The sequence below is a fragment of the Canis lupus genome, chromosome 24 (assembly GCF_048164855.1).
Source record: "Canis lupus baileyi chromosome 24, mCanLup2.hap1, whole genome shotgun sequence".
In the NCBI taxonomy this organism is placed as follows: Eukaryota; Metazoa; Chordata; class Mammalia; order Carnivora; family Canidae; genus Canis; species Canis lupus.
This window is the reverse complement of record NC_132861.1, coordinates 50,105,329-50,131,989: the sequence shown is the minus strand read 5'-3', so window position 1 is coordinate 50,131,989 and position 26,661 is coordinate 50,105,329. Positions and strand designations below refer to the sequence as shown.

General features: G+C 54.5%; 1 protein-coding gene across 50 annotated transcripts in view; it reads right to left on the bottom strand.

The window, feature by feature from the left end:
• LRRFIP1 (LRR binding FLII interacting protein 1) overlaps positions 1-26,661 on the bottom strand; it is a 138,856-nt gene that overhangs the window by 60,982 nt on the left and 51,213 nt on the right. For 45 of the 50 annotated variants that reach the window (XM_072796857.1, XM_072796860.1, XM_072796859.1 and 42 more), the window contains exon 2: positions 1,134-1,220. In XM_072796857.1, the coding sequence (XP_072652958.1) occupies positions 1,134-1,220 (87 nt within the window). Of the gene's footprint in view, positions 1-1,133; positions 1,221-16,606; positions 16,883-26,661 lie in introns of those variants that run through there. The other 5 variants (XM_072796812.1, XM_072796844.1, XM_072796825.1 and 2 more) reach the window with 1 other exon arrangement.

The following is a 26,661-nucleotide window of genomic DNA, read 5'->3' as shown; positions in this document are numbered from 1 at the left end:
CTCCAGGTGCGGCCCTTCTCGGGAACCATGTCCCCCTGCGTGTCCCCATCACTGAGGCGCTGCCCTGGGGGACCCCTGCCCTCCCGCCACCTGGCCTGTGGTTTGACTTTCCTAAGCAACAGCCTGGCCTGGAGCTTCTAGTAATCTTCCAACCATTCTTCAAACCCCACGGAAGAGATTTCTCCCCCAAACTCCAATGGGGTCATGCCCTTTCCCCGGGATGTGTGCTCAGCACACGGAGGGGCGCCCCGCCAGGGGCAAGGGGTGGCGATGAGCCCCTCGGGCTGGTGGCCGGGCTCCACCCTACCGGGGATGTGAGGCCCAGGGCTGGAATCCGTGGTGATTTTTAAGAGAAACTGGAAATGCAGGTTTCTGTCTGAAATTTCACGTGCTTGAAAACACTGGGTCAACTAAGATTCTGGCCACGAGAAACCAGCCCCTGGGACGAGCACCTGGGCTGCCTCTCCATTCAGAGGTTCTGAGCAAGACAAGCCCTCAAGGGGGGGCCTGGTGTGGACGCTCCCGCAGGCTGTGGCCCACAGAGCTCCGGGGCCTGGCGGACGGGGACTTGCTTCTTCCAGGCTGACTTCGAGGTCACCGAAGGGCTCACTGCTCTCACTGCAAGCCCAAGAGTCCTCACGCTCGCGCTGTCCACGCGACTCCGCTCTAGCTCAGGATCGTGAAAATAAGTCGCAAACGGCACTAACAGGTGTGCAAACCCATCCGGGCCCTTTCCCGGGGGCGGGAGGGGGTCTTCCCTAGCCGCTCCACCCACAGTGTCTATTCTGGTTTTTCTGCATCACCTGTGGGCTTCAGGCATCGCGCAACTCATTGAAACAGGTCAAAGCCACAGGGGGAAATATTTTTAAAGCAAAGGGTCGGCCGGTTTAAAAAAAATAATACTCCGTTCTTTCACACTTTCACTCAGAGGCTCGAGATTGCAGCTCGACAGTCCGAGCGTGAGGCTCCGAACCAGCCCCGCTTGGCTCCTTCCAGCCAGAAGGCCGGGCCGGGACGAGGGCGCGGGGAGGGGAGCAGCGTCAAGCGGGCAGGCGCGTCAACGGCGACAGGGGTCTCTGTGCGGCACGCTCCCCCGGGATAAAAACGGGACCAGCGCGGAACCCAAGCGTTACCTCCTTCTGCTGCCGCTCCAGCTCCTTCATCCGGATCTCTCGAGCCTCGGCGCGGGCCGCACGCTTCGCGGCCAGCCTGGCCTCCGCCTGAAACACACGGGAGGGTTTTATTAGGAGACAGGCCAGGGGCTCCTTTCCCGTGAACGACAACGAGGCTGTCAGTAAGCGACTTCGGGGGGTTTAATAAATACACCGTAACACGTCACAGACTCCTAAGAGTCACAGGTCGTCAGGAGTGACAGGAGCAGCAGCTACGGCAGGAAGGATCGCACCATTTTCGGAGCCTTAACGCACAGTTCTTCTCCCCCCACCCCCCAAGGATTTTTATTTATGTATTTGAGACAGAGTGAGAGAGAGAGAGTACGAGCGCGGAGGGGAGAGGGCCAGAGGCAGAGGGAGAAGCAGACGCCCTGCTGAGGCTCGATCCCAGGGCCCTGGATTCGTGACCCACACCAAAGGGAGATGCTTCACCGATGGAGCCACCCAGACGCCCCTAGGTGGGCGCAGCTCTAAGGACTTTGCGTAGATTGTGCCGTAGAGTCCTTGCAACAGCCCGTTAGGTAGATATTGTCACCATCCCCAGTTTATAGCGGAGGGAGCTATGGCACAGAGAGGGTAGGGAACTTGACCATAGTCACACAGCCTGCGAGTGGCAGGGCCCCGCCGCGTGCCTCCCTCTGGAGCAAGGCGTGAGGGCTGGGCATGACCACAGGGCCCCCCCACCCCCACCCCACCCTTCTACCAAGCAGGAAGCGGAGGCCTGGAGAGCCTGCCAGACCCGTCGCAGGGCACAGGGCTGGGACTGTGACGCTGCTTTCCAGAACTCCTGGCCAGTCAGTCACCTCTCAGGACGTCCTGTGCCCTCAGCTTCCCCCTCAGACACCTGCAGTGCTGGGAAGCCCGTCCCTTCTCAAGACAACTGAGACCAGAGCAGAACAACTGGTGGGTTCTGGAGGTTAGAGGCATTCCATTAACACAAAACAAAAACACCCAAACCGTCTCCGGGTAGCCATCTATCGAGCTGGACAGCTATTCAGCCAAACTGTACCGAAGACCATGTGAAAAGCTGGGCCAGGCCTGACGAGCGCCGTGGGACCTGCCACCCCAACACGGCTTCCTGGCCCACAGGGCTCGGGCTGGTTCCCTATTTCAGCTGATACGGCCAATGGCTCAGTGAGTAACTGGTGCAGGTGCCCCCGGATTCGGGTTCTCTGGGGTCCAGCAAACGCCACCTTTTTTCCGCTTAATTTTTTTTTTTGGAACACACGTGTAATTCTTTCAGTGACAGTTGCGTAGACACAACTTTAGATGTGAACACAGGGCCAGGAGAGACGGCCAGCGTGCTTCTGGGTGGCTGCTGGGCCAGCACCCCGGCGGTGGCTCAAGTGTCACGGTCCAGCTTCCCCCCTGAGGGCCACACATCAGGGCGGCGGGTCCTGGGGCCAAGGACCTACACGTCCCCCAAGCCATACCTGTACTGACTTAAAAACTCATCTTCTGTCCAAATTCTCCTCTAGGTTGAAAACTGACCAGAACTGATCTGTCGTCAGGGGTTGGCCGGTGTGTGACCTCATGAGGAATTAATTCTGTTAACTTGGTTCGTTCCTGGGGTTCCTTTATTAACCCAGGCCCAGGTGCCCCAGGTCAGGGGGTGTCAAAAGTCACAACTGCCCCAGAACACTGGTTCCTCGGTGCCATTTCAGTTTTTGAAACCATGCTACACTGTGTGAAGGGCCACTTGGGGTTTATAAAAAGATCCAGCAAAGCTCAAGGGGAGGGCAGGGGAAGGGAAGTTCTGTTTGAGTGACATCGGGCCACGGGAGATGCTACGGTCCCATCGTCCCATCGCCGGGCCAGCAAGAGGACCAGGTTCACCCTGAGTGCAGCCTGTCTCCCGGCCTTCCTGCGGGGAGGCGTGGGCTCCCCGCCTGCTGGCTCCGGGTCTGAGAGTCTAGGCCGGGACCCACCAGGCTGCCAGAGCCGCCGCCTGGGTGGGAGGAACAGGGGAGGAGGGAGAAGGAGAGGGAATGAGAGACACGGGGAAGGGGACAGGAGGAGGGAGGACTGCCGGTGGGGACACAGGAGGGTGGCAGGCCTAATTCTCGGGGGTCCCCACGATTCCCGGCCTGGTGCACCTGCCCTACATAATCCTCTCCCCGAGTATGGGCAGCATGGCGGGGATAAGAGATGCCCCTCCTGTCGCTGGGTTACGTCACGTGGCAAAGAGAAATGCAAGAGTAATCAAGGTCCTTCATCAGCTGACTTCATCCAAAGGTAGATTATCCTGGGTGGGCCTCACCTCATCAGATGAGCCTTTCTAAGAGGGTCTGGAAGCAGAGAGACTCCCCTGCTGGCCCTGAAAGGGCGAGCTGGCCTGTGTGAGCAGCCCTGTGAGGGGCCACGCGACAAGGACCTGCGGATGGGCTGTAAGAGCCACGAGGGACCCTGGGAGACCCCCAGCCAGAGAACGGGATCTCAGTCCTACAACAGCGGGAGCTGATGCTGCCCACGACCATGTGAGCTCGAGAGGACCTCAGGTTCCAAAAAGGATCGCAGCCTGTGCGACCCTGAGCAGAGGATCCAGGCAGCTGTGCCCAGACTTCTGACCACGGAGCCTAATATGATAAACGTGTGCTACTTTAGGTTTCTGGGTATTTGTTACGCAGCAAGACGAGGAGAAGGGATCCGAGATGACCCTGCCTTCACAGTGCCGTGTCTGACCTGCGGGGAGTCTGAGCAGGTGTACACACCCATCCCAGCCCGCCCTGCTTTCGTCTAGCTCTGCTTGGGATTGGGCCAAAGATCCCCGAAGACACCACTTAGGTGAACGTACAGTCCCCAAACGCCTGGGGCGGCCTCCCCACGGGATGGGCAGGCCTCCAAAATTAATATCCCATCAGACTCCATAGACTCCGTCCCAGCTACTCCTGTGGGGCTCCGTCCACCCAGGAAAAGGCTCCTGTCACGGCCTGCCCACCCCTGCAGTCCTCATGTCCGACCCAGTAAGTCTCTCTGGCCACGAGGACACCAACAGACGAAATCCCAGCAGCTCCCGATTTGAGGGGCGTGGGCTCGGGATGAGGATGGAACCATGCGAACGAACCAAGTTCTGGAGTAAATTCCTCATGAGGACGCATCGGCCGGACTCAAAGGCACATCAACTGTGGCCAATCAACTTTAGATTAGAATTTAGAAACGGGATGAAATGTCTAATTCAGGACAATTTCAAATCCTTGCAGTCGCCACCTTATAAGACGCCTGCATCTCTCAAGACACCCGTGAGCCAGGAAGTGGTAACAATCCTGCTGCTTCTGGGAATCCGGCTAATTAAAAACCAACAGACACAGGAGCCAACGTTTAAACTGTTCCAAAATCTCTGCAAGGCCAACTTTGAGAGCACAAGCCTGTGATCAGTGTAACAAGCCCGACCCTGGCCTGAGGTGCCTGAATGAAAAACCAGAGTGTTTTGACAACACAGTTCACCCTAAACCACTGACGTTGCCAAGAACACGAAAGAGCCTGACCCAGAGCCTAAGAGGCAGGGACCACTCAGATGATTGCTGCAAAGTCACCAGAAAAGAAAAAATATCGGATAGGATCAAGTGGTTCAATGAACAAAAAAATACAAAACGGCTCTGGTCCGCCGCAGAGGTAAGCGACCAAGAATTCCTTCCCGTCCAACATTCTGTGGGAGGCCCAGGCCGGCCCTCCCCGGCTCCGTGGGCCTCGGACCCACGCGTCTGTGCACAAATCCATCACCACCCGACACTTCTGTGAAGTAGAAACTCACATTCTTGAGGTCACGGCCATGTCAGTTTGTAGGGTTTTTTCCCAAATGCTTACTTTCACTTCTGTTACTTGGCTTGTGGGGACTGCAGCTATTGGGTATCGCCGGCCTGGGGGGTATGGTTAAGGGGGTGGGAGGGACGAGGGACAAAGCGGGGAAGCCTGAGGGCCTGCGGGGTGGACCGAGCTCTCAGCCCCTGTATCTGGAACCTCATCTTGAAGGAATATGGGACCACTGAAGGGGTTTTTACAAAGGGACACACAGTGGGGTTGACTTGTGTTTGAGAACCATCGCTCTGGCTGGACTGTGGGGAGCAGGAAGGGGCCGCTTCTGAGCTAGCGGGCCCGTGATCCTGGGCAAGTGGGCCTGGCGGAACCACGTACAAAGGATGGAGCAAAGTGGGGAGGCCGGGGGGTGCGGGGGTGGGGACAGGAGCCCAAGGTCTTGAGCAGAGCCCATGTGCTCTGCAAGCTGGAGACGCTCGGGGGAGAGTCCCCACCTGGATGCGGGTGTGCAGGGTGCTTCCCCAAACCTGGACGTGCCCCGCGTCCTGCCTGCTGACACCTGTGTGCCTCCGGGGCCTGCGTGGGGTTCAGAGGCTGGCTGTGAACTCCCAAACTCCCAAACTCAAGGGAGATGAGGATGCTCCATCACAGCTAGAAGGACGAGAGGGATGGAGAAAAGGAAAGGGATGGGTTTATGGGATTTAGGACAGAAGGTACAAGCCGCACAGGGGTTTAGGGAGGCGAGCTTGGAAAACACCCTGCCCGGCGTGCGTCTGTTCATTCTCCAGCTCCCGTGGAGCTGGGGGGACACTCAGCCGAGTGAGCCGTGAGCTCGCTGTGACCTCCGGACACCTGCCAGGGCGGCCCCAGGGCAAGCTGGCCCGGCCCTTCCTCCCCTTCCTCCGGGCCCAGGCCGCTCTCCTCCCTTCCTACGTGAGTCACCCGGAAAGGGGCGCCAAGCTTCTTCCTGCTCCCTACTACGTCTCTGTTGAGACCTACTCAAATATTTAAGATGAAATGATACGATCATCCTCAGATTTGCCTTCTAATCACTGGGGGGTGGGGGGCCACCCCCCGGCTGCACAGTGTGCGCCCCCATCCCGCCCCAGCGCACCTGGGAAAGAGAGATGCAGAATCACCCCCCCAGAACCCCGAGTCAGAACCTCTGGGGTTGGGCCGGCCAGCTGGGGGAGGGGGGAGCCGACACTTGCTCAAGTGGAGGGACCTCTGTCTTCTGTTATCCCACCTATGTTTGGGTATGTTTGACACTTTTCATAACAAATAGCAAAATTTTAAAAGGAAGGTAGAAAGGGGGAGGCAAGCAGAGAGAGAAAGGGAAAGGAAGGAAGGAAAGGAAGGAGCCTCCAAACCCAAAACTATGCCCACTGAGGCTAGCAGGCGGCCGAGGGTGTTGCTGGAAACCACTGCGGGGCTGCCGCTGCCCCCGCGGGCCCCCCCAGGCTCAGGCAGGGGGGTGGGGAGCAGACCCAGCCAGGCGTGTGACGAGATCCAGGCTCCTGGTGGGAATGCAGCGTCCTCTCCTCGACAGGCCAGCGCGCCCTTCCCCCGGGGGCCCTCTGCCCTGGGCCTGGAGCCACACAGATGGAGCTTCAGAGGCGCTGATGATGGAGACGGGGAGAGGAGAAGCCTCCCCTGATCATCACAGGAATTGCCTCAGAGTAATTCTAAAAACCTGAACCCTTGACTCCAAAGTGCTGCTGTTAGGGTTTATTTTACCGTAGCTAGGACAGCTCTCCGGCGCTGAGGTATGAGCGATGCTGCAGACACACGCAGCAGCACAGGCCTCCAGAGGCTCCGAGGCCCCAGCCCGGGGTTGGCCGCAGGGGCGCACAGGTGGCCGAGGAGACACATCTCCCCACAAGCCCCATCCCCGCAGCCCCGGGCCTGGTCAGGCTGGGGAATGAGGTGAACAAACCCGGGGTGGGGTGGAAGCAGGAGTCCTTTGGGGCGGGGGCCCGGGCTACGCTCACAGCCTCCGTGGGCTCCAGCTCCAGAGTCCAGCCTTCCAGCAGGACACGGAGGCGGCGGCGGGGCCACAGCCAGAAGCGCCCGTGCCCGCCTGAGTGGCCAGGCCTCCCGCTCGGAGCACCAGACAGTCCAGGCTGTGACAGACCAGCTGTTCCAAGGTGCCGGCAGGAGCAAGGAACAGCCATGCTCAGCCAGGGGACGGAGGCTGAGGAGCACCCCATGAGAAGACGTGGCCCAGGACACCAGGAGGGAGGCCTAGCAGACAGGCCTCCTGCCCCCCTGCCGCCCCGGCCACCCTCTACTTCGCTCCTGCCGGCTGGTGGAGGGTCTGCCCCCCACGAGGGCCCCAGCCCAGGTGGGGCAGCCACACAGCAGCCCCAATACCTTGCACCCAAATCCCAGGGACATTCTGGGGGCTTGAAGAGCTCTAAGGGTGCCCGTCTCCTTGTCAGCTCCTACCCGTTTGACTACCTGGAGGCCCCCGTGTGATGACCTTCAAAGAACAGGAAGGGGATAAGCTCTGGGGCACAGAAGTCCCGAGAGCAAGGTCTGGTGCTGTAGGAGGAGGATGCGGCCACTGTCTTAAGAGCCTCACGCCACGTCAGGGAAATCTGGCTCTGTCTGTATGTGCCCTGAGCTTTCCTGGGATCAAGCACAGTGTGGAATTCTATATCCCAAGACCTGTCATCCTGCGGCCCCAGAAAATGTTCTCATTCTGCTCTTCAAGTGTGCAGTAGTCCCAGGGGTCCCAGAACTCTGCATGGAACAATTCTTGAGAAATGGGACTGAGATGCGTGTGTCACTTCCTCCAGTGAGGCTCAGAAAGCCCCGGGCTCTGGAAAGGCACCGAGGTGAGGGCACCAGAAGCCAGCGGCCTCGCTGCGATGCAGGGCACGCGGCAGGCCGGCGATGGCAATGCTCTGCGACGGCACAGGCTGCCGTTCTAGAACAGGTGTTTGGGAGGAGATGGTCACCATGCATTGAGAACACCGCTGGGGTCACTGGAGAGAGGGCTGGGCCATGGCCACACCTCGGGGACCCCGGCCACGGCCACCTCTCTGTTCTGCGTCCTCAGATGTAAAGTGCAAATGAACCACGTGGGCCGTTCAGAAACACAAGCCATCTGTCGGCGGCACAGCTTTCTCGAATTCGGGGGAAGTTTTGGTATTGATCATACGCGTTCCTTTTGGCCTTTAGGTTTTAGAAGCAAGCAGAACTGAAAAACCAGACTTTTCTCCCAGGCCGCATAACGTTAACTGCAGCTCACGAGCTCCCAGGGAAAGGTCCGCTCCTGTGAGTGCAATAGGAATGTCAGGCCGCCGAAGCCCCAAGCAGTGACAAAGGGCCAGTTTTGTCTGGAAACAAGCAGAGCCTTCCGTCCATGCGAGATTCTTCCCCAGAATGACAAAGGAGCACGCTCCCGACTACGGGGCAGGCTGGAAGCCTCCGATTCCCGGGAGGCCGCGTGCGCAGGCCCACGTGAGCGCCTCCTAACTCGGGGCACAGGTCCCGCCTGGAGTGGACGCTGAGCACAGTAACCACGAGGCTGACACACAGTCCCTTCTTCCAGAGTGGCCTTTGCTACAGGAAGTGGCAACAGCCAGAAACTTTTGTTTTCTGGGTAAACCCCCAATCCCTTGTGCGCAGTAGGTTCTCAAGACGGGGTGCTATTCAAAGCAACCAACTGGAACGAGGGATGTGTTTTCCTGCAGAGGCGACTGCAGGGAAGGCGCGAAGCCGGCAGCTCAGCTCAGCAACAGCGGCTCGTGCCGCCTCTGGACCCTGCACCCACCGCCCCTGTGTCCCTCCAGCCGCGATGTGCACTTTATGCCCGTCTCAAAAGACACCCTCATCTTCCCAAAACCCTCTCTGGCACAATTACTGTACGTTTCCCCCGATGAGGGGGCATACGTTCCCTTCATGGCCATGCCTGCAACTGCTGTCAGCAGGGAGGAGAGGATGCTCTGGGATTGCAGCTGTTGATGGGGGCAGGGCCGACTCTTTAGAGGGCATTTTGGAAACGTGGGGGGCATTGTTGGGATGTCTCGGTGATCGGAGCAGGCACTGACGGCATTTAAGGGGCAGCGCACGGCAGGCCAAGCATCCTGGGTTCAGACGGGCCTGCATATTGAGGAACTTTCCCACTGGCTATTCAGACAGAAGAAATCGCCTCATAATTTTCAGATCTACAAACGGATTCCAACTTACACATAAAACCAAAATACGTTTTGTGCAGTTTTCACACACACTGGATGTTCCAGGAATGCCATCGGCGTTAAAACGGAGGGAAGATTATGCTTGGCTCTGTTCAGAACTTTCTCAAGAGTTAGTGACCACTTGGGAACGTCAGGTCACCAACAGCAACATAACACGTGGCGTCCGGGTCTCAGCACCACACACCTGCATCTGTCTGTGTTTGCAGCATGGCTCTGGGCACGCGTTGGCGCACCTGTGACCGCTCCCTTGGTCTCCTGGCACACCGGGGCTGGAGCGCTTCTGTGTCAAAATCCACATTCTGGCACTGCAATGTACCTTTATTTTATTTCTTTTCAATGCAACCGTTGAAACATTACATTGACTTGAAGTTCTATCGACTTGCTTTTACGACACATGAATTTCATTTCAGGTTAGCAATGAGGATGTTAAAAACTTGTTATAAAAAGGGGGCGTTGGCTCTGACAGGGTTGAGAACCACAGGTTGAAAACTGCAGAGTGGAACAGGGGAGCTGAGCCTCCCTAGGGCGCGGCTGCACGGTCCCAACAGCCCAGCCACAGGTTAAGGGCACGGGGCTGGGGGCTGCTGTGTGAGCCACAAACTAAACAAGACCTACTTTGTCCATCTGACTTGAAAGTTTGGAAAACAGAAAGTTGAAAACTAAAAGTTTAGGGGCGCCTGGATGGTTCAGCTGGCTGAGCGTCCGACTCTTGATTTCAGCTCAGGTCACGCATTGATCTCAGGGTCGTGAAATCGAGCTCCGATCGAGTCCGTGGGGAGTCGGCTTGAGATTCTCTTTCTCCCTCCCCCATCCCCGCTCGCTGTCACGCATGCTCCCTCTCAAATAAATGAACATATCTTCAAAAAAAAAAAAACAAAACAAAACCCCACAAAACTAAAGCTTAACTGGTTGTCTTAAACACCAGGTTTTAGATGGTACACACATTTTCAGTCAATAAAATGTTTCAACGGTTGCATTGAAAAGAAATAAAATGAAGGTACACTGCAGTAACAGAATGTGGATTTCGATACAGAAACATCATCTAAGACACCACCAGAACCAACTCCAACGAGTTCTGGAGTAGGCTGCGATATCATCACGGAATTTTAAGACCAAACACCAGCCTTCAGAGAGGCCTTTACCTTGCAAGGCCTGGGCCGTGGGCCTCCAGGGGCCCAGACCGGGGGACCTGGTGGGAAAGCCCAGAGCGTCGGGCGCCACCTCTCCGCAGGGCTCCGGGTTTCTGCCGGCGAGGCCACCCCGACAGGGGCTCAACACCCAGCCTCCGGCTCTGGCTCACTGCTTACCAGTCACGTGGGCTCTGACAAACTGCATCGCCTTTCTGTTGTTGTTATTCATCGTGCGATATTTATTTATTTACATTTAATTTTATCTTATCTCCAGGGTAATTAACATGCAGCGTCATGTTAGTTCCAGGTGTACAGTACAGTGATTCAGCCCTTCCATTCATCACCCGGCGCTCGTCCCGCTCAGTGCCCTCCTTCATCCCCATCACCTGTTTCCTCCATCCTAACCCTACCCCCACTCCTTGTTACCATCAGTGTGCTCTCTATAATTAACAGTTTGTTTTTTGGAAACGATATCACTTTGGGACGTTAGCCCTCATTATAGGGAATGAGGAAGCCAGGCTGTGTGACCTCCAGGAGCCTCCTTTACTTCTAAAATCCCACGTCTCTATACCAGGAGTGAATTACTTCGACCCTGAGACTGTCAGTTCTCTTTCCCCATTTTGCTGCTAGAAATCTCTTGACTTTGCTTCTCTCTCTCTCTCTTTTCAAAATATTTTTATTTGGGATGCCTGGGTGGTTTAGTGGTTTGGTGCCTGCTTTTGGCCCAGGGCGTGGTCCTGGAGTCCCAGGATCAAGTCCCACGTCAGGCTCCCTGCGTGGAGTCTGTTTCTCCCTCTGCCTGTGTCTCTGCTTTTCTCTCTGTGTCTCTCATGAATAAATGAATACAATCTTACAATAAAATAAAATATTTTTATTTATTTATTTGACAGCCAGAGAGTGTGCACAAGCCGCGGGAGGCAGAGGGCAAGAGAGAAGCAGACTCCCCCTGAGCGGGGAGCCCGACGCGGGGCTCAGTGCCAGGACCCTGGGATCGTGACCCGAGCTGAATGAAGGCAGATGCTTAACCATCCGAGCCACCCGCGCACCTGGGCTTTTCTGAATAATAAACTTCTTAAAAGCACGGTGCATACTGAAGTAGCAAACTGGTTATGATTCAGGAATAACATTATTCACATTACTTTACAGAAAGCCACAACTACTAACATTCACCCAGACTTCCCAACACAACCTTCAGTTTAGCAACTACTCAGACCCATGCGATGAATAGAGACCTTGCCCAGTATCCTCTATGTGGCTAAACTTCTCCTCTTGCTGTTAACGCCTGTTACATTTTTTTTTTTTTCTGAGCTGAGAGAAGGTTCACATTTCCGTCAGTAGCCTCAACATGCTGGGACGACAAAAAGCATGACGGCCACAAAGAACCCCGTGTGACCAACAGGTGAGAGCGGCATGGCCCCACCTGTGCGGCTGGCCCTCCACGTGACAGGCTCCCTCCGGCAACGCACCTGGGCTCCACTCCTTTCACCTTAACCTACTCCGCTCACGGTCTTCTCTGCAAACCCCACATTTTAAGGTGTCATGAAACACTGAACTTGTTCCTTCTCAGAATGAGGCTGGACACTCCAGCAGCACCAGGGCTCTCCTCCAGCAGGCGGTGCACAACCATCTACAACCTTTCCTATGTTCCAGTGACACTCCTGGAACCAGCCGGGAGAGAAACAGAACCATCACTTCAATTGTCAGTGAGCTAGTCTGTCTGGGCAGGGTGGGGTCGCGCTCCTGGGGGACGCTGACACATGGAACAGTTACAAAGGTAGGGCACTGCAGAAATAGAAAAATCGAAATTTCTGTGGCTCTTTCATTTTTACTCTTCTTTCCCTTATTTAGAAAAATAAAGTCCACTGAAAGTTCTTTTGTCTGGGGCGCCTGCGTGGCTCGGCCCATTAAGCATCTGCCTTGGCTCAGGTCATGATTCCGGGGTCCTGGGATGGAGCCCCACGTTGCTGGGCCGGAAGCCTGCTTCTCCCTCCTCCTATACCCCTCCTCTCTGCTTGTGCTCTCACTTGCTCTCTCTCCAATGAATAAGAAAATCTTTAAAAAAAAAAAAAAAAGAGAGAGAGGGAGGTTTTTTTTTTGTTTGTTTGTAAGCTACCAGAGAGAGAAAGGGAATGTTTGATAAAATGAAGATGTCTCAAGACACATTTGGGGGCAAGGCTATGTGTCCTAAGAGGCAGTCTTTGTGGTGGCAGGGGGCGGGGGATGTGAGATCCCAGAGGCTGCAAAGGAGCAGCTCAGAGCAGCCACGCAGCAGCAGCAGCAGCAGCTGCTGGCCAGACCCTCCACAAAGAACTGTATACAGTGGTGATAGTTATCAGCACCAGCTCTGAATCATCAGGCTGAGGTCTGAGCTGCCTGTACCACCTACAAGCTGTGTGCACTTGGGAAAGTCCCCTGACTGTTTTGAGCCTCAGTTTCCCCTTTATCTGTACGTGGAGATAACCCAACAAGGTTCTGGCAAGGGTTAGGGAAGCCGCCTACAGAAAACCTCCAGCAGGGCTGACACGGCAGGGGTGTGGGGCTGCTGCCCACCACTAATACTCACACAGCGTCTTCTCTAGCATCTAGGGATCCACCCAGCACGAATTCAGCTCAGATTGGGTTTAAAAGCACCGAGAGAAGACATGCCAGCTGAGGCACCCACCAGGAGGCACCTACCAGGAGAATGTGCAAGGGGGAATTTCAGAGGAGGGAGAGGAGGTCCCCAGCCCGCATCAAAGGGCCACTCTGTACTTCTCTTCCCCCTGGAAGATTGCATACCCATTTGCCACAAAAAATAAAAAAGGACCAGAAATGATGTTACTTTGACAAGCTTGATCACACACACACACACAAATCAAACATTTCGGTTACAATTAAAAGTCCTCATCACAGTAATTTAAGATAAATTACTTCCCTACTACAAACTGGTTGGGCTTTTTAGACTCAAGGCAAAACCACTTATATGACTTTAAAATTGTTAAGTTACTGTATTAAGGAGAAAACCACTTGATCTCTGGCCCTCGCCCAAATGAACGGATAAGTCTTCGAATACACATTTGTGTTGTTGTTGTTGGGTTTGTTGTTTATGTACTTTGGGATTTGGCCAAGGGAAGGGGATTTTCGTAGTGGTTCTCAATCAAAGGCATGGCAATTCTGAATTGTTACATCATGAATGTAGTCAAAATATGCTTTAACAAACCGGGAAGAAAGAAGCTAATATTTTATCTAGAAAGTCTAATGAAAATTCAGTAAACCTATTCCACGAAAATGAGCCTCTGTGTTTAAAAAAACAAACTAAAATGTTGGTGGCCCAGAGTAAAAAAAAAAAAAGCTGTAGTTAATAAAAAAACCCCTCTGTTCCCTACAACATCCCCAACCTATAGTGGGGGCGTAACAGGCTTCTTTCGATAACAGATTATAATTTGAACCTTATGGCCTCTGAGGTTCCAAGATTAATACTTTTAAATACGAACAGATACTTGGAAACACTGAGTAACTCGTCATAAACAATGCCTCTGCTGAGTCACATAGCCTGATTTTTCAGGGATAACAAATTCCTCCTGAACATTGCCTTTTGAGGAGCAAACCTGTTGCACCATTTGGCCTCAGAATTCTGTAGAAACTAGATAAGAACCCCTAATCAGGTAATACTCCAATCAACTTCACTTGAGAACAGTTCTGCAACTATAAATAACTCGATTTCCTGTGCTCAGTTTAAGTGGCAGTTTAGACTGCAGGGTTTTGGGTTTTTTTTTTTTTTTTTTTTTTTTTTTTTGCTAAGGAGGCTTCTGCTGTGTTGTATTAGCTCAGGCTGAACTGAAAGTAACTCAAAGCAAAAACGGAAATTTAGTCTCCATCTCTGCCCTACTGGGACACTCAGCCCTAGAGGAAAGACCCTACTTACCTCGTTTTATATCTTAAGTACTGGGGAAAGTGACCCATCTGAAAGGAGCCAGGTTTCCAGGGCTCAAAGTCTCAGGCTGAGCTACAGCAGGGCCTTCCACCTTTGCAAGCACTGCACCTGCACGCTGGTCAATGATCCCACGCGCCGAGACCCGGGGACCTGGGTAGAGGTACTTATAATGATGAGATGGGCCTGGGGAGACTGTGTCCACATTCCACCCAGACGGGCTGCCACAGGACGAGACCCGTGGGATGTAGGGGCTTAGCGCTAATCAGTATGTGGAAAGAGACCAGAGGTGACACAACCCATCATACCCACGAGGAAGTTACAAAAGTCAAAGAAATGTATGGTTTCTACACTGGCCTCTCACAGACCTCCAGGGCCAGCGCTCACTGTTGTGTAAGGCGCCCCTCAACTGTTCATTCAGCACTTCCTTTTAACCAGACCACTAGCCTCATAAAATGAGGACTGGGTTTCACTTCTTTTTCCCATGTCCCATTCTAAAATACTTTTTGCTGCTATTTACTAAAACAAAATAAGAAAGAAAGAAAAAAAAAACTCCTATAGGTTCAAAATTTCTTACTGGAAACCCCTGGGGCCAAACTATGTTTCAGAATTCAACATTTTCAGATTTTAGAAGGGCAAGAAGTTGCATACACCCCATAATCTGTAGTCACCACAGTAACAGACCTCAAACAAGGACTTTCACTGGCTGCAGAGAAATGTATGAACATCTACCATGAGGGGGATAAAGATGGAAAATAGCCTCCCATCAGCTACAAACTTAAAAAAAATAAAAAATAAAGAAAACCAACTGTCAGTTTCCAGAGCTTACTGGATCCTGGAACTGGGGGTACAGTGGAGCACCTCAATCAAAGCCCATTCCAGACTCTCCTGACACCAGTTCCCAGGGCACCTCTATGAAGTGTGCATCTCAACCAGATCTAATCCACGGGGTTAAGGGTTAACGGAACCTGGCAGCCTGTGCCACGGAGCGCCAGTGTTACTTCTTGTTCCTCTGATGGCCTGTCCCTCCCGTCCCCATATCCTGATTCTCCATGTTTACTCTTTTCTCCGTCAAGGGCTCCTTGCCCAGCACTCCGTCCCTCTGAGCTCAACTCTTGCCCAGGGTTAGCAGTACCCTGCTCTTGCCATCTATGGTTCGCCGAGGCGGCTCTGCAGAACGCCAGCATCTCCCAGCAACCTTCCCGTCCTTCCTTCTTCTGACGGCCCTTCCCTGGTGGTGACGCAAGGACCTCTCTGTGGGCTCCTGGGGCCCTAGACACACCAGCCAGAGGAAGGGGCAGGAACCAGCTCCAAAGGTCTGGCTCACAGCAGGAGGCACAGAAGAAGCAGCACACTGACCCAGACATTAAAAATATATCCACCTGACAGTACTCAGCAAGGAAGGTAGCCTTCCAGTGTGGATTCATCAGAGTCTATCTCTTTGCCTTTCCCTGGTGTTCACCAGTAAGCTCCCCAAGGTCAGGGCACTCTTATTTATCTTGGATCCTCCACAAATACCCAGTAGATGATTAATTTCTGCCTGATGAAGGAGTGATTGTGTTGGGCTTACACTTTTTTTTTTTACTTTATTTATTTATTAGAGACATAGATAGAGAGAGAGGCAGAGACACAGGCAGAGGGAGAAGCAGGCTCCCTACAGGGAGCCTGATGCGGGACTCGATCCCAGGACCCCGGGGTCACCGCCTGAGCCTAAGGCAGACGCTCAACCACTGTGCCACCAGGTGCCCCGGGGGCTCACACTTCTTCTATCAAGGCTTCCACAAAAGCTAGGTAAAGTGAAAATCTACGTTGGGTCTCTCTGCAGTAATGAGCTCCCGGGGCCTTTTCCAAAGCACACCCTCTTGCCTTCATGTATTTCCACTCTCAGTCGACCACAAACTGCCCCGAAATGGGTAATTACAAACCTTCCCACCTCACCCCCTGTACAGTTTTAAAGCCAAATCGCCCCCCCCACACACGTGATCCCAGCACTGGGTACTGAGCTGGGTAACTGCAAAATCCCACGCATGGGGGCTCCTGCCCAGACGCGACCCCAGGATGGAGCCAGGGTGGATCTGGTGATGGGGGTCCCCGGAGGTATTTGGAGAGAAATCCGCAGGGGTCCCAAGGTCCGGGGCAGGTGAGGGCTCCAAAGCACCCCAGCCACGGGCGGCGCCACCAGCAGGGTGAGGCCACCACCGGCCTGGGGCACCCGTTTCCAGGTTTTGTTGTTTTGGAGACTCCAGCGCGCGCAGGACCCGGGGCCGGACAGGGGAGCGGCGGGCGGGGGTCTCGGGGCGCGGCCCCCCCAGCCCGCTCCCGCCCGGGGCGCGCCGGCCTCGCGGAGCCCACCCCACGGCCGCGGGCGCCGGGCTGCGGCGGGGACCTGCCCCCGGGGCCCGGGACGGCAGGCTTCGGGCCGTGCTTTCCTCTTACCAGCTTCTGGGCTTCTGGGCTCAGGCAGTCTATGTCCCCGCGCGGCGCGGCCGCGGGGCTGCTCATCCTGCCGGGCGCTGGGTCCGCCCGCGCGCAGCCGGGAGGCACCGTCGCGAGGGCTCGGAGCGGCGGCCGGAGGCTCTCAGCGCAGCCGCATCCCCATCCCCATCCCCATCCGCATCCCCGGGGCGGCGGGACGGCCCTGCCCGGAGCCCGGAGCCCGGCAGCGCGGCGCAGCCCGGGGCCGCCTTCCCGGAGCAGAGGCCGCCTCCGCCCTTCCCGGGCTCGGGCGCGGCCGGGGCGGGGCGGGGCGCAGGTGGCCGAGGGCGGGGACCGCGGGGCGGGACCGGGGGGGCGGGACCGGGGGCCGAGGGGCCGCCCCTGCGCCGCCCGCCCCCGAGGGTCCCGTCCGCCCCGCGCGCCCCGCCCCCGGCCCCGCCTCCCCCATCGCGTCCGCCCTGCGCGCCCCGAGCCCCAGCTGCGCGGTTATCAGTCACCGCCCAACCCCCGCTCCCGCCGACACCGGAAAGGCCGGGGGGGGGGGAGGGGGGCGGGGACGGGGGATGGAGGATGGGGGGTGACCCGCCCCGGCTGCGCGCCCAGAGTCCGGGGAGGGCAAGTCGAGGCGCGGTGGGCAGAGGGGGGTCCCGGGGGAGCGCACGCGGGGCGGGGGTCGGCTTGGGGAGGGGGCCAGGCCTGTGGGGGGCGGGGCCTTATGGGGGCGGGGCCTGCGGGACCTTAGGGGCGGGGCCTGCGGGAGCGGGGGCCTGTGGCGCCTTGGGGGCGGGGCCTGCGGGGCCTCGGGGGCGGGGCCTCGGGGGCGGGGCCTGCGGGGCCCACTGCCGCCCCGCCCCGCCCCGCCCCCGCCCGCGGCGCCCTCGGCACCCCGCTCCCCGCGGCTCCCGCCCGGCGACCTCCCGGGGAAGCGCGGCCGCCCCGAGCGCGAGCACGGCAGCAGGCGGGGGGGCCGGCGCAGCGGAGAGCGGGGGCCGCCTTCCTCCGGCCGGGACGACCCGGCCCGCCCCCGCCGCCCCCGCCGCCCCCGCCGCCCCCGCCTCCTCCCTACCTGGAGGCCCGTCTCGGAACGACCACCTCCCCGCCTCCCGCCTGCACACCGGAACCGCCCACGGCACGGCTCGGCCTAACCTTCTGCAAAGGCGGCTCCAGAAAGTCCTGCGAGCCCGCAGGTGCACGCCGCGGGCTCCCTACCGCGGCCTCCAGTTCTCGCCGCCCGCGCGCCCCGACCCTGCCCTGAGCCCGGGCTGCAGAGGAGGGGGCTCCGAAAGGAAGGGGTCACCCGGGGGGCGGCCGGGCAGAGGAGGTACGGGCGACCTGACCCGGGGCGGGGCCCAGGGGCCGCTGGAGGGAGTCTGGGAGGAGCTCCCCAGGTGAACCCAGCGCCAGGCTCCGAGGACGGCATCGTAGGTTCTCCGCGATGCCTTTCAAAGAGATTGCAATGCCTACCCTCTTTCCCGGCTCTCTTCTTCATTATGGTGCTGTGTTACGATTCTTGGTTCTTGAAAGTTAAATTCGCTGGAGAAAATAATTTTAAGCTGTTCTGCATAAACAAACATGGAACTTACAGAATGTACCATGGAAAGCAATTACAATTTTAGTAGTAACTTCACAGATGCGAAGGATAGACCATTGCTAAAATAGCCCCTTTGAGTTTTCAGTTCGAATATTCCAATCTAGACAGGCAAATTCTAGAGCTACCTGCCATCCTCAACTATGACCACATCTCCCAGAGCAGGGCACAGGGAACAGATGCTGGAAGACACCTACATTCTCCCCAACCCCCAGGCCGCCATCCAGTCTCTAGGAAGAGCTCCATCCATGAAACCACGCAAGGAGAGGGGTGAAATGGGCTCTGGAATTAAAGTGCCTGGTTCAGGGGCACCTGGGTGGCTCAGTCTGCTAATCCTCTGACTCTTGATTTCGGTTCATGTCCTGATCTCAGGGTCGTGGGAGAGAGGCCCAATTTGGCCTCTGCACTCAACAGGGAGTCTACTTGTCCCTCTCCCTCTGCTCCTCCCCACCCCAATCAATCAATCAATCAATCAATCAAATCTTAAAGAGAACAACAACAAAGCACCTAGTTCAATTCCTGGCTCTGCCACTTATTGTAGGATCCAGAGCAAGTTACTTAGCCCTGTGTCTTGAGCTTCATCTGAAGTAGGCTAATGATAAGGAGAGTGCCCAGGTATAGGGGAGGACCTCGGGCACCCACGGGCAGACCCTGCTGAGCAGCCTTGCTGACCTGATGGAAATGCAAGCCAACACTGCTGGGCAGCCACTGTGCTTTCTTCCCTTGGTCACCAGAATCCCCATCCAAAGTGCCCAGGCCTTCCTGTCCTCTACAGCAGGAAGGAAGTGAGGCAACCACGAGTTCAAGTGGCTGAGAAATGTGATGACCAGAGAAACTTCAGGAAGGGCTGGCTGCAGAAGCCTTGGGTGGCAGGACACTGTCAGGGAGTGAGAAGTAACTACCTGAATACTTACAGTCCTAGGAAAAAACTAACAATACCAGCAATAAAATAATAATAGTGCCCAGGAGATTTCTTATTCCCCTGAATGGTAGCACATTCAAGAGAACTGCTGCTCTAGTTCCATCCGGATGGGAGGCTGAGGCTACTACTGGCCTCTCCCTGTGTCCCAGTCCAGCCGGCCTGTGAGATGGCCAAGCCTCAGACCATTCCCAGCCACAGGACAAGTGTCAAAGTCTATCCTGTGAGTAGAGGCCTGAATCATGCTTGTTGGTGTCATTATATAGATCCTGGGGCCCAGTATAAAGTGTAAAGAGTCTAGCTGCTTTCTGTTAATTTTGATTATAAGATTCTAAGTAGGTCTCTAATGGAAAGGACTCCTCATTGAAGCCCCCTTCCCAAACAGGCGGCGGCGGCAGCGGCGGCGGCTTCTTCTTCTTCTTCTTCTTCTTCTTCTTCTTCTTCTTCTTCTTCTTCTTCTTCTTTTTTAAACTCATAGCAAGGCCACTTATAATGATGAATGACTAGAATGTACAAACTTGTTTTTGGAAAGTGCATGAGGACATCAAAGACAGGAGTGTGGCTGTGAGAAGTGACATTGGATAGAATGGGACACACTCCAAGACACATTTCTCCCCCATGCTCACAGCTTGAAAGGCAGCTTGGCACAGTACTATACACCCTTTCCTTTGAAGAAGACGAAATTAAAGCCACCTGAGAGTGTCAGGTGAGAAGGAAGCAGCTAAGAAGCCCTGGGTTTCCATCCTGAGGAAGGTTAGCAGGAGGAACCCAGGGGATCTTCGAAAGCGCTGAGTGGGGGGTTCCTGGGGGGCTCAATCGGTTAAGTAACTGCCTTCGGTTCAGGTCCTGATCTCCTGGTCCTGGGGTTGGGTCCCTGCTCAATGGGGGGGGGGGGTCTGCTGCTGCTTCTCTCTCTGCTTTGCCACTACCCTCCCCTACTCCGCCTACTCCTGCTCACTTGTGTGCTCTGTCAAGTAAGTTTTTTAAAAAGGGCTGAGTGGCAAGAGGTGGGGCTGCTCAGGAACAGGGTGGCCATCCACCTAGACTGGGCCCGTGCTCCCCTGGGGTCCTCATAGAAGGACCTATGAGGTTAAGAACATTGGTTCAGGGGCACCTGGGTGGCTCAGTGGTTGAGCATCTGCCTTTGGCTCAGGTCGTAATCCCGGGGTTCCAGGATCGAGTCCTGCATCAGGCTCCCTGTGAGGAGCCTGCTTCTCCCTCTGCCTGTGTCTCTACCTCTCTCTTGGTGTCTCTCATGAATAAATAAATGAAAATCTCTAAAAAAAAAAAAGAACATTGGTTCAGTTTCCCAGTTTCACCCTCTTTTGGTGAGGGTGTCACTTCTAACAGGTCGCGAGTTTCCGGTCCCTTCCCAGCTGCCAGGCAGCTAAGGACCTGCAGACATGCAGTCACTACTCAGGCCTGGGGTTGCCGTCTGTTTTGTGAAAGCTCTAGATCGCCTCAGGCATTCCTACCAGCCACCATGCTTGTGATCCTCTGTGTCCTCTTGACACAAGTTAAATGTCCAACATCTACAAAAAGCAGTTCTCTGCTGTACAGTAAGATTATGTGCAGGGGATTTAATTTCTTAAGGGACCCCTGAGAGAAGAACCAAAGCTAAATAGAGCTGTCTTACTTTGTGCTGGGAACATGAGAATCGTAGCTAACCAGCAAATGCCAGAACATTTAACCAACGGGGCCACACCCAAACTTGGTTGACTCATCTCCATGGTGTCGGCCTGTTGCTAGATTCACGAGCTTTGCCTCCTCCTGCGGTTTGGTTCTAAGCGCTAGAACCACGGAGACAAACCCTTCCTGGGATCCTAGCACAGAGCAGACGGTGGGGGCGGGAGGGGGAGGCGCTCTCAGCGTCCCCTCTAGGCAGATGACTGACTTGAAACCATTTTTCTAAGTCACACCCATAACGGCTGTTTTTCATGAACATGAATCCCTATTCCTATGGATTACAATAAACATCTCTAATTATTTCTACAAACCCTGAGTTTACTTTTTTTGACTTTACATGGATTCTTTGGACTGTCACAGAACACCTCATATTAAAATGATCACCCAGACTTGCACAGCACCTTTGAGTTTATAAAGTACTTTGTACACACACCCAGGCCCACAAAAGTTGTGTAACGTGCCCACAGCCCCGCATGAGAAGAATGAGGCGAGGCTGGGCTCACTAACCCGAGTCCCTACCAGAAGTCCGAGCTGCTAGTTAGCATCCAGGGCACAGCACCATACAGAGTTGTCCCCCCTCCCAGCCACCACCCAGGAGTCCTCGCTGGGAATAGCCAACAGATAGGCTAGGTGGACGTCCTCAGTTGTGTCCCTGGGCTTAGCCTGTACCAGTCACCCCACCTGCCACTCCAGGGTTGCTGACCAAGCCTCATACACACCTAGGTCAATGTCCTACCCAGCTGTCCCAGAAGGACTTAGGGCATTGGTAGGAGCATCTGATGAGGGCCAGACCCTGCCCCGCCTCTGCAGAGAAAGCTGCACCCCATGGTGCAGTGAACATAGCTCGTGGGCAAGAATCCAGACGGCGTCCGGTGGACAGGAGCATCCAGAGCAAGAGTGGCTGAAAAGAAGAGTGAGCTAGTTTCCAGTATAAAAACAGCTCCTGCTGGGGTGCCTGGGTGGCTCAGATGGTTGACCATCTGACTCTTGGTTTCAGCTCAGGTCGGGATCTCAGGGTTGTGAGATCGAGCCCCGTGTCAGGCTCCATGCTGGACGTGGAGTCCGCTTGAGATTCTCACTCTCTCTCTGCCCCCCCCCCCACCCCGGCTCTCTCTAATAGATATATATACAGCTCTCCTGCTTCTGGGGCACTCACTGTGCTGGGTGTCATATAACCACATGCTTGATTCTCTCAGCTGCTGATGACTTGACACTCACCCTCCCCTCCACTAGGAGCGGCCTTTCCAGAATGGGAGGGTGTTCTCACCTTGGAACATGGAGGCACTTCAGAGATGATGGATGGGTGCGTGGATGATTCTCCTGATAAATGGAAGACTTTGGCAGGTTATCATTAACTCTCGCTGATCTTGGGACGCCTGGGTGGCTCAGCAGTTGAGCGTCTGCCTTTGGCTCCGGGTGTGATCACTGGAGGAGGTGGGGGGGGGGGGCTGCTTCTCCCTCTGCCTGTGTCTCTGCCTCTGTCTCTCTCTGTGTCTCTCATGCATAAACAAATAAAATCTTAAAAAAAAATCTCTCACTGATCTTAAGCATTTTATATTTTTGTAGCAATTAGGAAAGAAACTCTCTCTTAAAATGGAATGTCTTTAGGAATTTTCTTTCTTTTTTAAGATTTTACTTATTCATGAGAGACATAAATATAGAGAGAGAGGCAGAGACACAGGCAGAGGAAGAAGCAGGCTCCATGCGGGGAGCCCGATGTAGGACTCGATCCAAGGACCCCAGGATCACGCCCTGAGCCACCCAGGTGTCCCTTTGTTTTCTTTTTAAATAACTAGGTACTATTCAGCAATTCACCACACTTCTTTCAATCCCCTGGGGTTTCTAAGGAAGGTGGTGAGTCTGGGTTTGGGTTGGACTGCACTGGAAGTACTGGCAGAAAGCGCTGGAGGAGGTGACCAGTGGGCCCACCTGCGCCGTCAGAAGCGCCACCTGGGTTAAGGCGCTAGGAACATGGGAGCGTGCATGCCAGAGGAATCACGGGGCTCCAACGTGTAGGGAGTGAGAGGTGTGTCAGCAACAAGCCAAGACAGACCAGGGGTGAAGACAGACCAGGGGTGCTCAGAGAAACAGGAAAAGCCACCGTTCACGAGCTTCCCCAGAAGGCTGGTGTGAACCTCGTGTTACACAAGGCAGGTGGAGGGAAGACAACAGGCCCAGGAACTGGAAAAACACCGGCTATTGCATGCCATTGTTAAAATTCTACAATTAAACATTTTCAGCGATTTGGACAGGTGTAAGAAATGGCAGATGGCAGCCCAGGAGGAAGGAGGGACCAGGGGGAGGGCCTGGGCAGGGGGACGTGTTCGTTGGTCTCTCCCATTTTGAGAATGAGAGAGACTCTGGAGGCTGAAAGGTGGGAGCCAAAGGAGAGTGGGGGAAATTGGGGTGGGGGTGGGGCTGGGTCTAGGAGACTCTGGTGCCCAAGGGGTGGGGGTGGGCATATGTGGGGACCTGGCCTTGCTTCTGAGCTGAATGGAGAGAGAGAGTCACGTGGCCAGGAGAGGACTGATAACAAGCAGCACAGCCCTGGTGCGGGGACCGTGGGCCATGGGGCTGGTTGGGGATGGGGGTGCGGGGAGAGGAACAGGAGCTGCCTGGGGCCCAGCCGGGGTGATGCTGTTTCTAGTTCCTGAATGCAGAGCCCTTCCGTGGAGCTCCAGAAAGCCCAACAAGGCTGTCACAGGCCCAGATCTGACCCACACTTAACATAATTTCTAATTTACTGTACTCTGGAATTAAGTCCAGCTCCCAAAGTGTCCAGGCATAAGTCCATGGCAATCCTGCGGGGAAAATGTATCCACTTTTCCACACCATCCTTCAGAACTGGCGATCCAGGCCAGACCAAGGACCTGAGATCACAGAAACATCTCCCATATATCATCACCAAGGAAACGGCCACCTCCACCTCCAATGAAGTACCTCTTAGGAAAACCAGTTGTGTTTCTCATGAGCACAACACACCGCAAATATCAACTGATTATTTTCTAAAAATACTGAAAACAAAACGACTAATCCTTTATGTATTTCTCAGCCACGTAGAAATAAATTGTGAAAAATCCCAAGTTAACTCTTATGCAAAGAAAAAGGTGTATCTATATGTGTTCTCTGAACAGTCAATTTAAAATGCTTTTGCTCAGGATAAATAGTGACATGGAAAAATGAGCTTTACTCTCAAGAACTGTGTTCACTAACTAAGAGAACACCTCACCGATAAGAAATAAACCAAATGCTGCAATATACACTAGGAATAGAATATGGTGATTAAATAAATGGAAGTAATATTTTTTTCCAGATTCTCACCCATTTATTTGGCCTGGGTCTTAGTCCGCCTGCCTATGAGTTTAACATTCTAGAAAAGATATAATGTTCCTTAAAATCAGAGCCACGGGACAAATCTTTACCCTCCAGAAATCAATCAGGCTACAGATGTGATTGACGAATGTCATTCACAAGAAAGAAATGTGAGGAACATAGGACTTTATGATATTAATTTAAGTGATACCCATAGTAGGGGTGCCTGAGGGGCTCAGTGGTTGAGCATCTCCCTTCGGCTCAGGTTGTGACCCCGGGGTCCTGGGATTGAGTCCTGCATCCGGCTCCCCATAGGGAGCCTTTTTCTCTCTCTGCCTGTGTCTCTGCCTCCTTCTCTGTGTCTCTCATGAATAAATAAATAAAAATCTTTAAAAAAATAAATAGTACCCACAGCAAACAGGTAGATTTAAGGGCAAGTAGGATGAATTCAAACATTTAAAAATCAGGCATTCCCGATAATAAGCAATTTGACTTGAAGACGGCCTGGCTTAAGGACAGACGAGAACATGAGACGTGAGCCACCTTCCACCCCAAAATACAGAAGTTCCTAAAGCAGCATCCCTAAAATCATCTTTCTGAGGAAAATAAAGACTAGCTCACACACGTCAGCACGGCACTGGAAACACCTGCCCAAACCCTGATAGGAGGGTATTCCCCTCTGCACACCAGGCTGAAATACAGGCCCGAGATAAGCCATCCACTGTTAGACTCCAGGAAAGTACAGGATGATGAGCAACTTCTTTATCATCAACTTGCATGAACTGTGTATCTTTACAGAAGACTCTAACATAGAATCAAGAGGTCTTACCTTTGAGAAATGAGTATTTTAGACGAAAATTCAAGGGAAGTTTAAGGAAGAGCAAAGAACAGCAGTCTGGAGAGGCATGTTTGGCACAAGAGTGGAAATTCTGGAATAGCTGGAGATCAAATAGCCACTCCTGACCACGTCATCACCCTGTACCAGCAAAGAGGTCAATTAAAGGCACCTTTATACCCAACATCTTGTGGGGCAGCTTCGACCCGCCTTTGAACACGGGGAGGGCGTGGTTCCTGAGTCCACTGGAGGCTTTCGAAATGCGTCTTTGGCACCAGGAGGTTTGAGCTTAGCTACTCAGATTATATTGAAGCCCCCTCCTCTTACCCCCACTTCCGTGGAGGCATCCGGTATCAAATGTGGGGTTAGACTTTATGAGGAACTCTAACATAAATAGAGAGCAGAGTTTCTTAACCTCAACGCTACGGGCAATTTTGGGCCAACTCACTCTTTGGTGTGGCATCTGTCCTGTGCCTCATAGGACATTTAGCAGCGTCCGTGGCCTCTCCACACCGCATGCAGGAGCACTCTCCACCCCACTTATGACAACCCTGAATGTCTCCAGCTATCACCGCATGTCTCCTGGCAGGCAAAATGCCCCCCGGGGGAGAAGCCCTGGTCTAGAGGGACTTGTACCTTCATCAAAGGCACACACACTGTCCAAACATATTGACTTGTCAACTGACACAGAGAAGTCAAGCTCCAATAGACTCATAGCGACACATGCACAGAAATCATGGCCGGGAAGAGCTATTTCAACGTAACCCCCGACATCTGTGGTCCTCTTTTAAGTGAGGACTCAAAAGCAAGGCTAGTGGCTGTTGTGGGAAGAGAGTCAGCACCAGGCACTCCCGAGACAGAAGGTGGGGGCCACAGGGTGGGAGGTCCGAAGCTGAGATGTCAGAGGTGGTGCGGTCATGCCAAGGCCAAGGGGGTGACGGTGGAAGTAGACCTGCAAGTAAGAGTGTTCCAAGTAAGAAGGTCAAAGAATGGAGTTCAGCCATTCTTTGACCAATGGAGGCCAATGGAGTTTCTTGGCCTATGTGGGTGAATGAGCGCTGAGGAGTCGGGGCCGAGGGGAGCCCCTGCAGCCTGCACAGCCTACCTGGGCCCCGGTGATTCCTGCAGACACCTACCTGGAGGTCGGAGGCTGGGGCCTGGCTGAAATCCCTACTCTGCTGCTTATTAGTTTCAGGTACTCCCGTGACCCCTTTCCAGCATCCTATGTAAAATGGGGGGGGGGGGTGGGGGGACGCAGCCACCACACAGGATGGCAGGTCACAGGGGGGACCAGGCTGGCACAAACAGCTTGCAGCACATTCTATCTGTCCTTCCAAAGCACACAGACTATTTTTCCTGCAAGACTAGGGACTCTGGAGTGACACTTCACATACAGGTTTAGAGAAGCCGTATGTAGTTTCCAGCACTTAATTAGTTTGGATTAGGCTTAAAGCTTTTTTTTTTTTTTTAAGATTTTATTTATTTATCCATGAGACACACAGAGAGAGGCAGAGACACAGGCAGAGGGAAAAGCAGGCTTCCTGTGGGGAGCCCAGTGTAGGACTTGATCCTGGGATCCCAGGATCCGAACCTAAGCCGAAGGCAGATGCTCAACTGCTGAGCCCCCCCAGGGGCCCAGGCTTAAAGCTTTAAACATTTTTGGAGCACTCGGAGAGCTTTGCCCTGTGGGGTAGCTGCCCCCCCTTTAAGTCCAG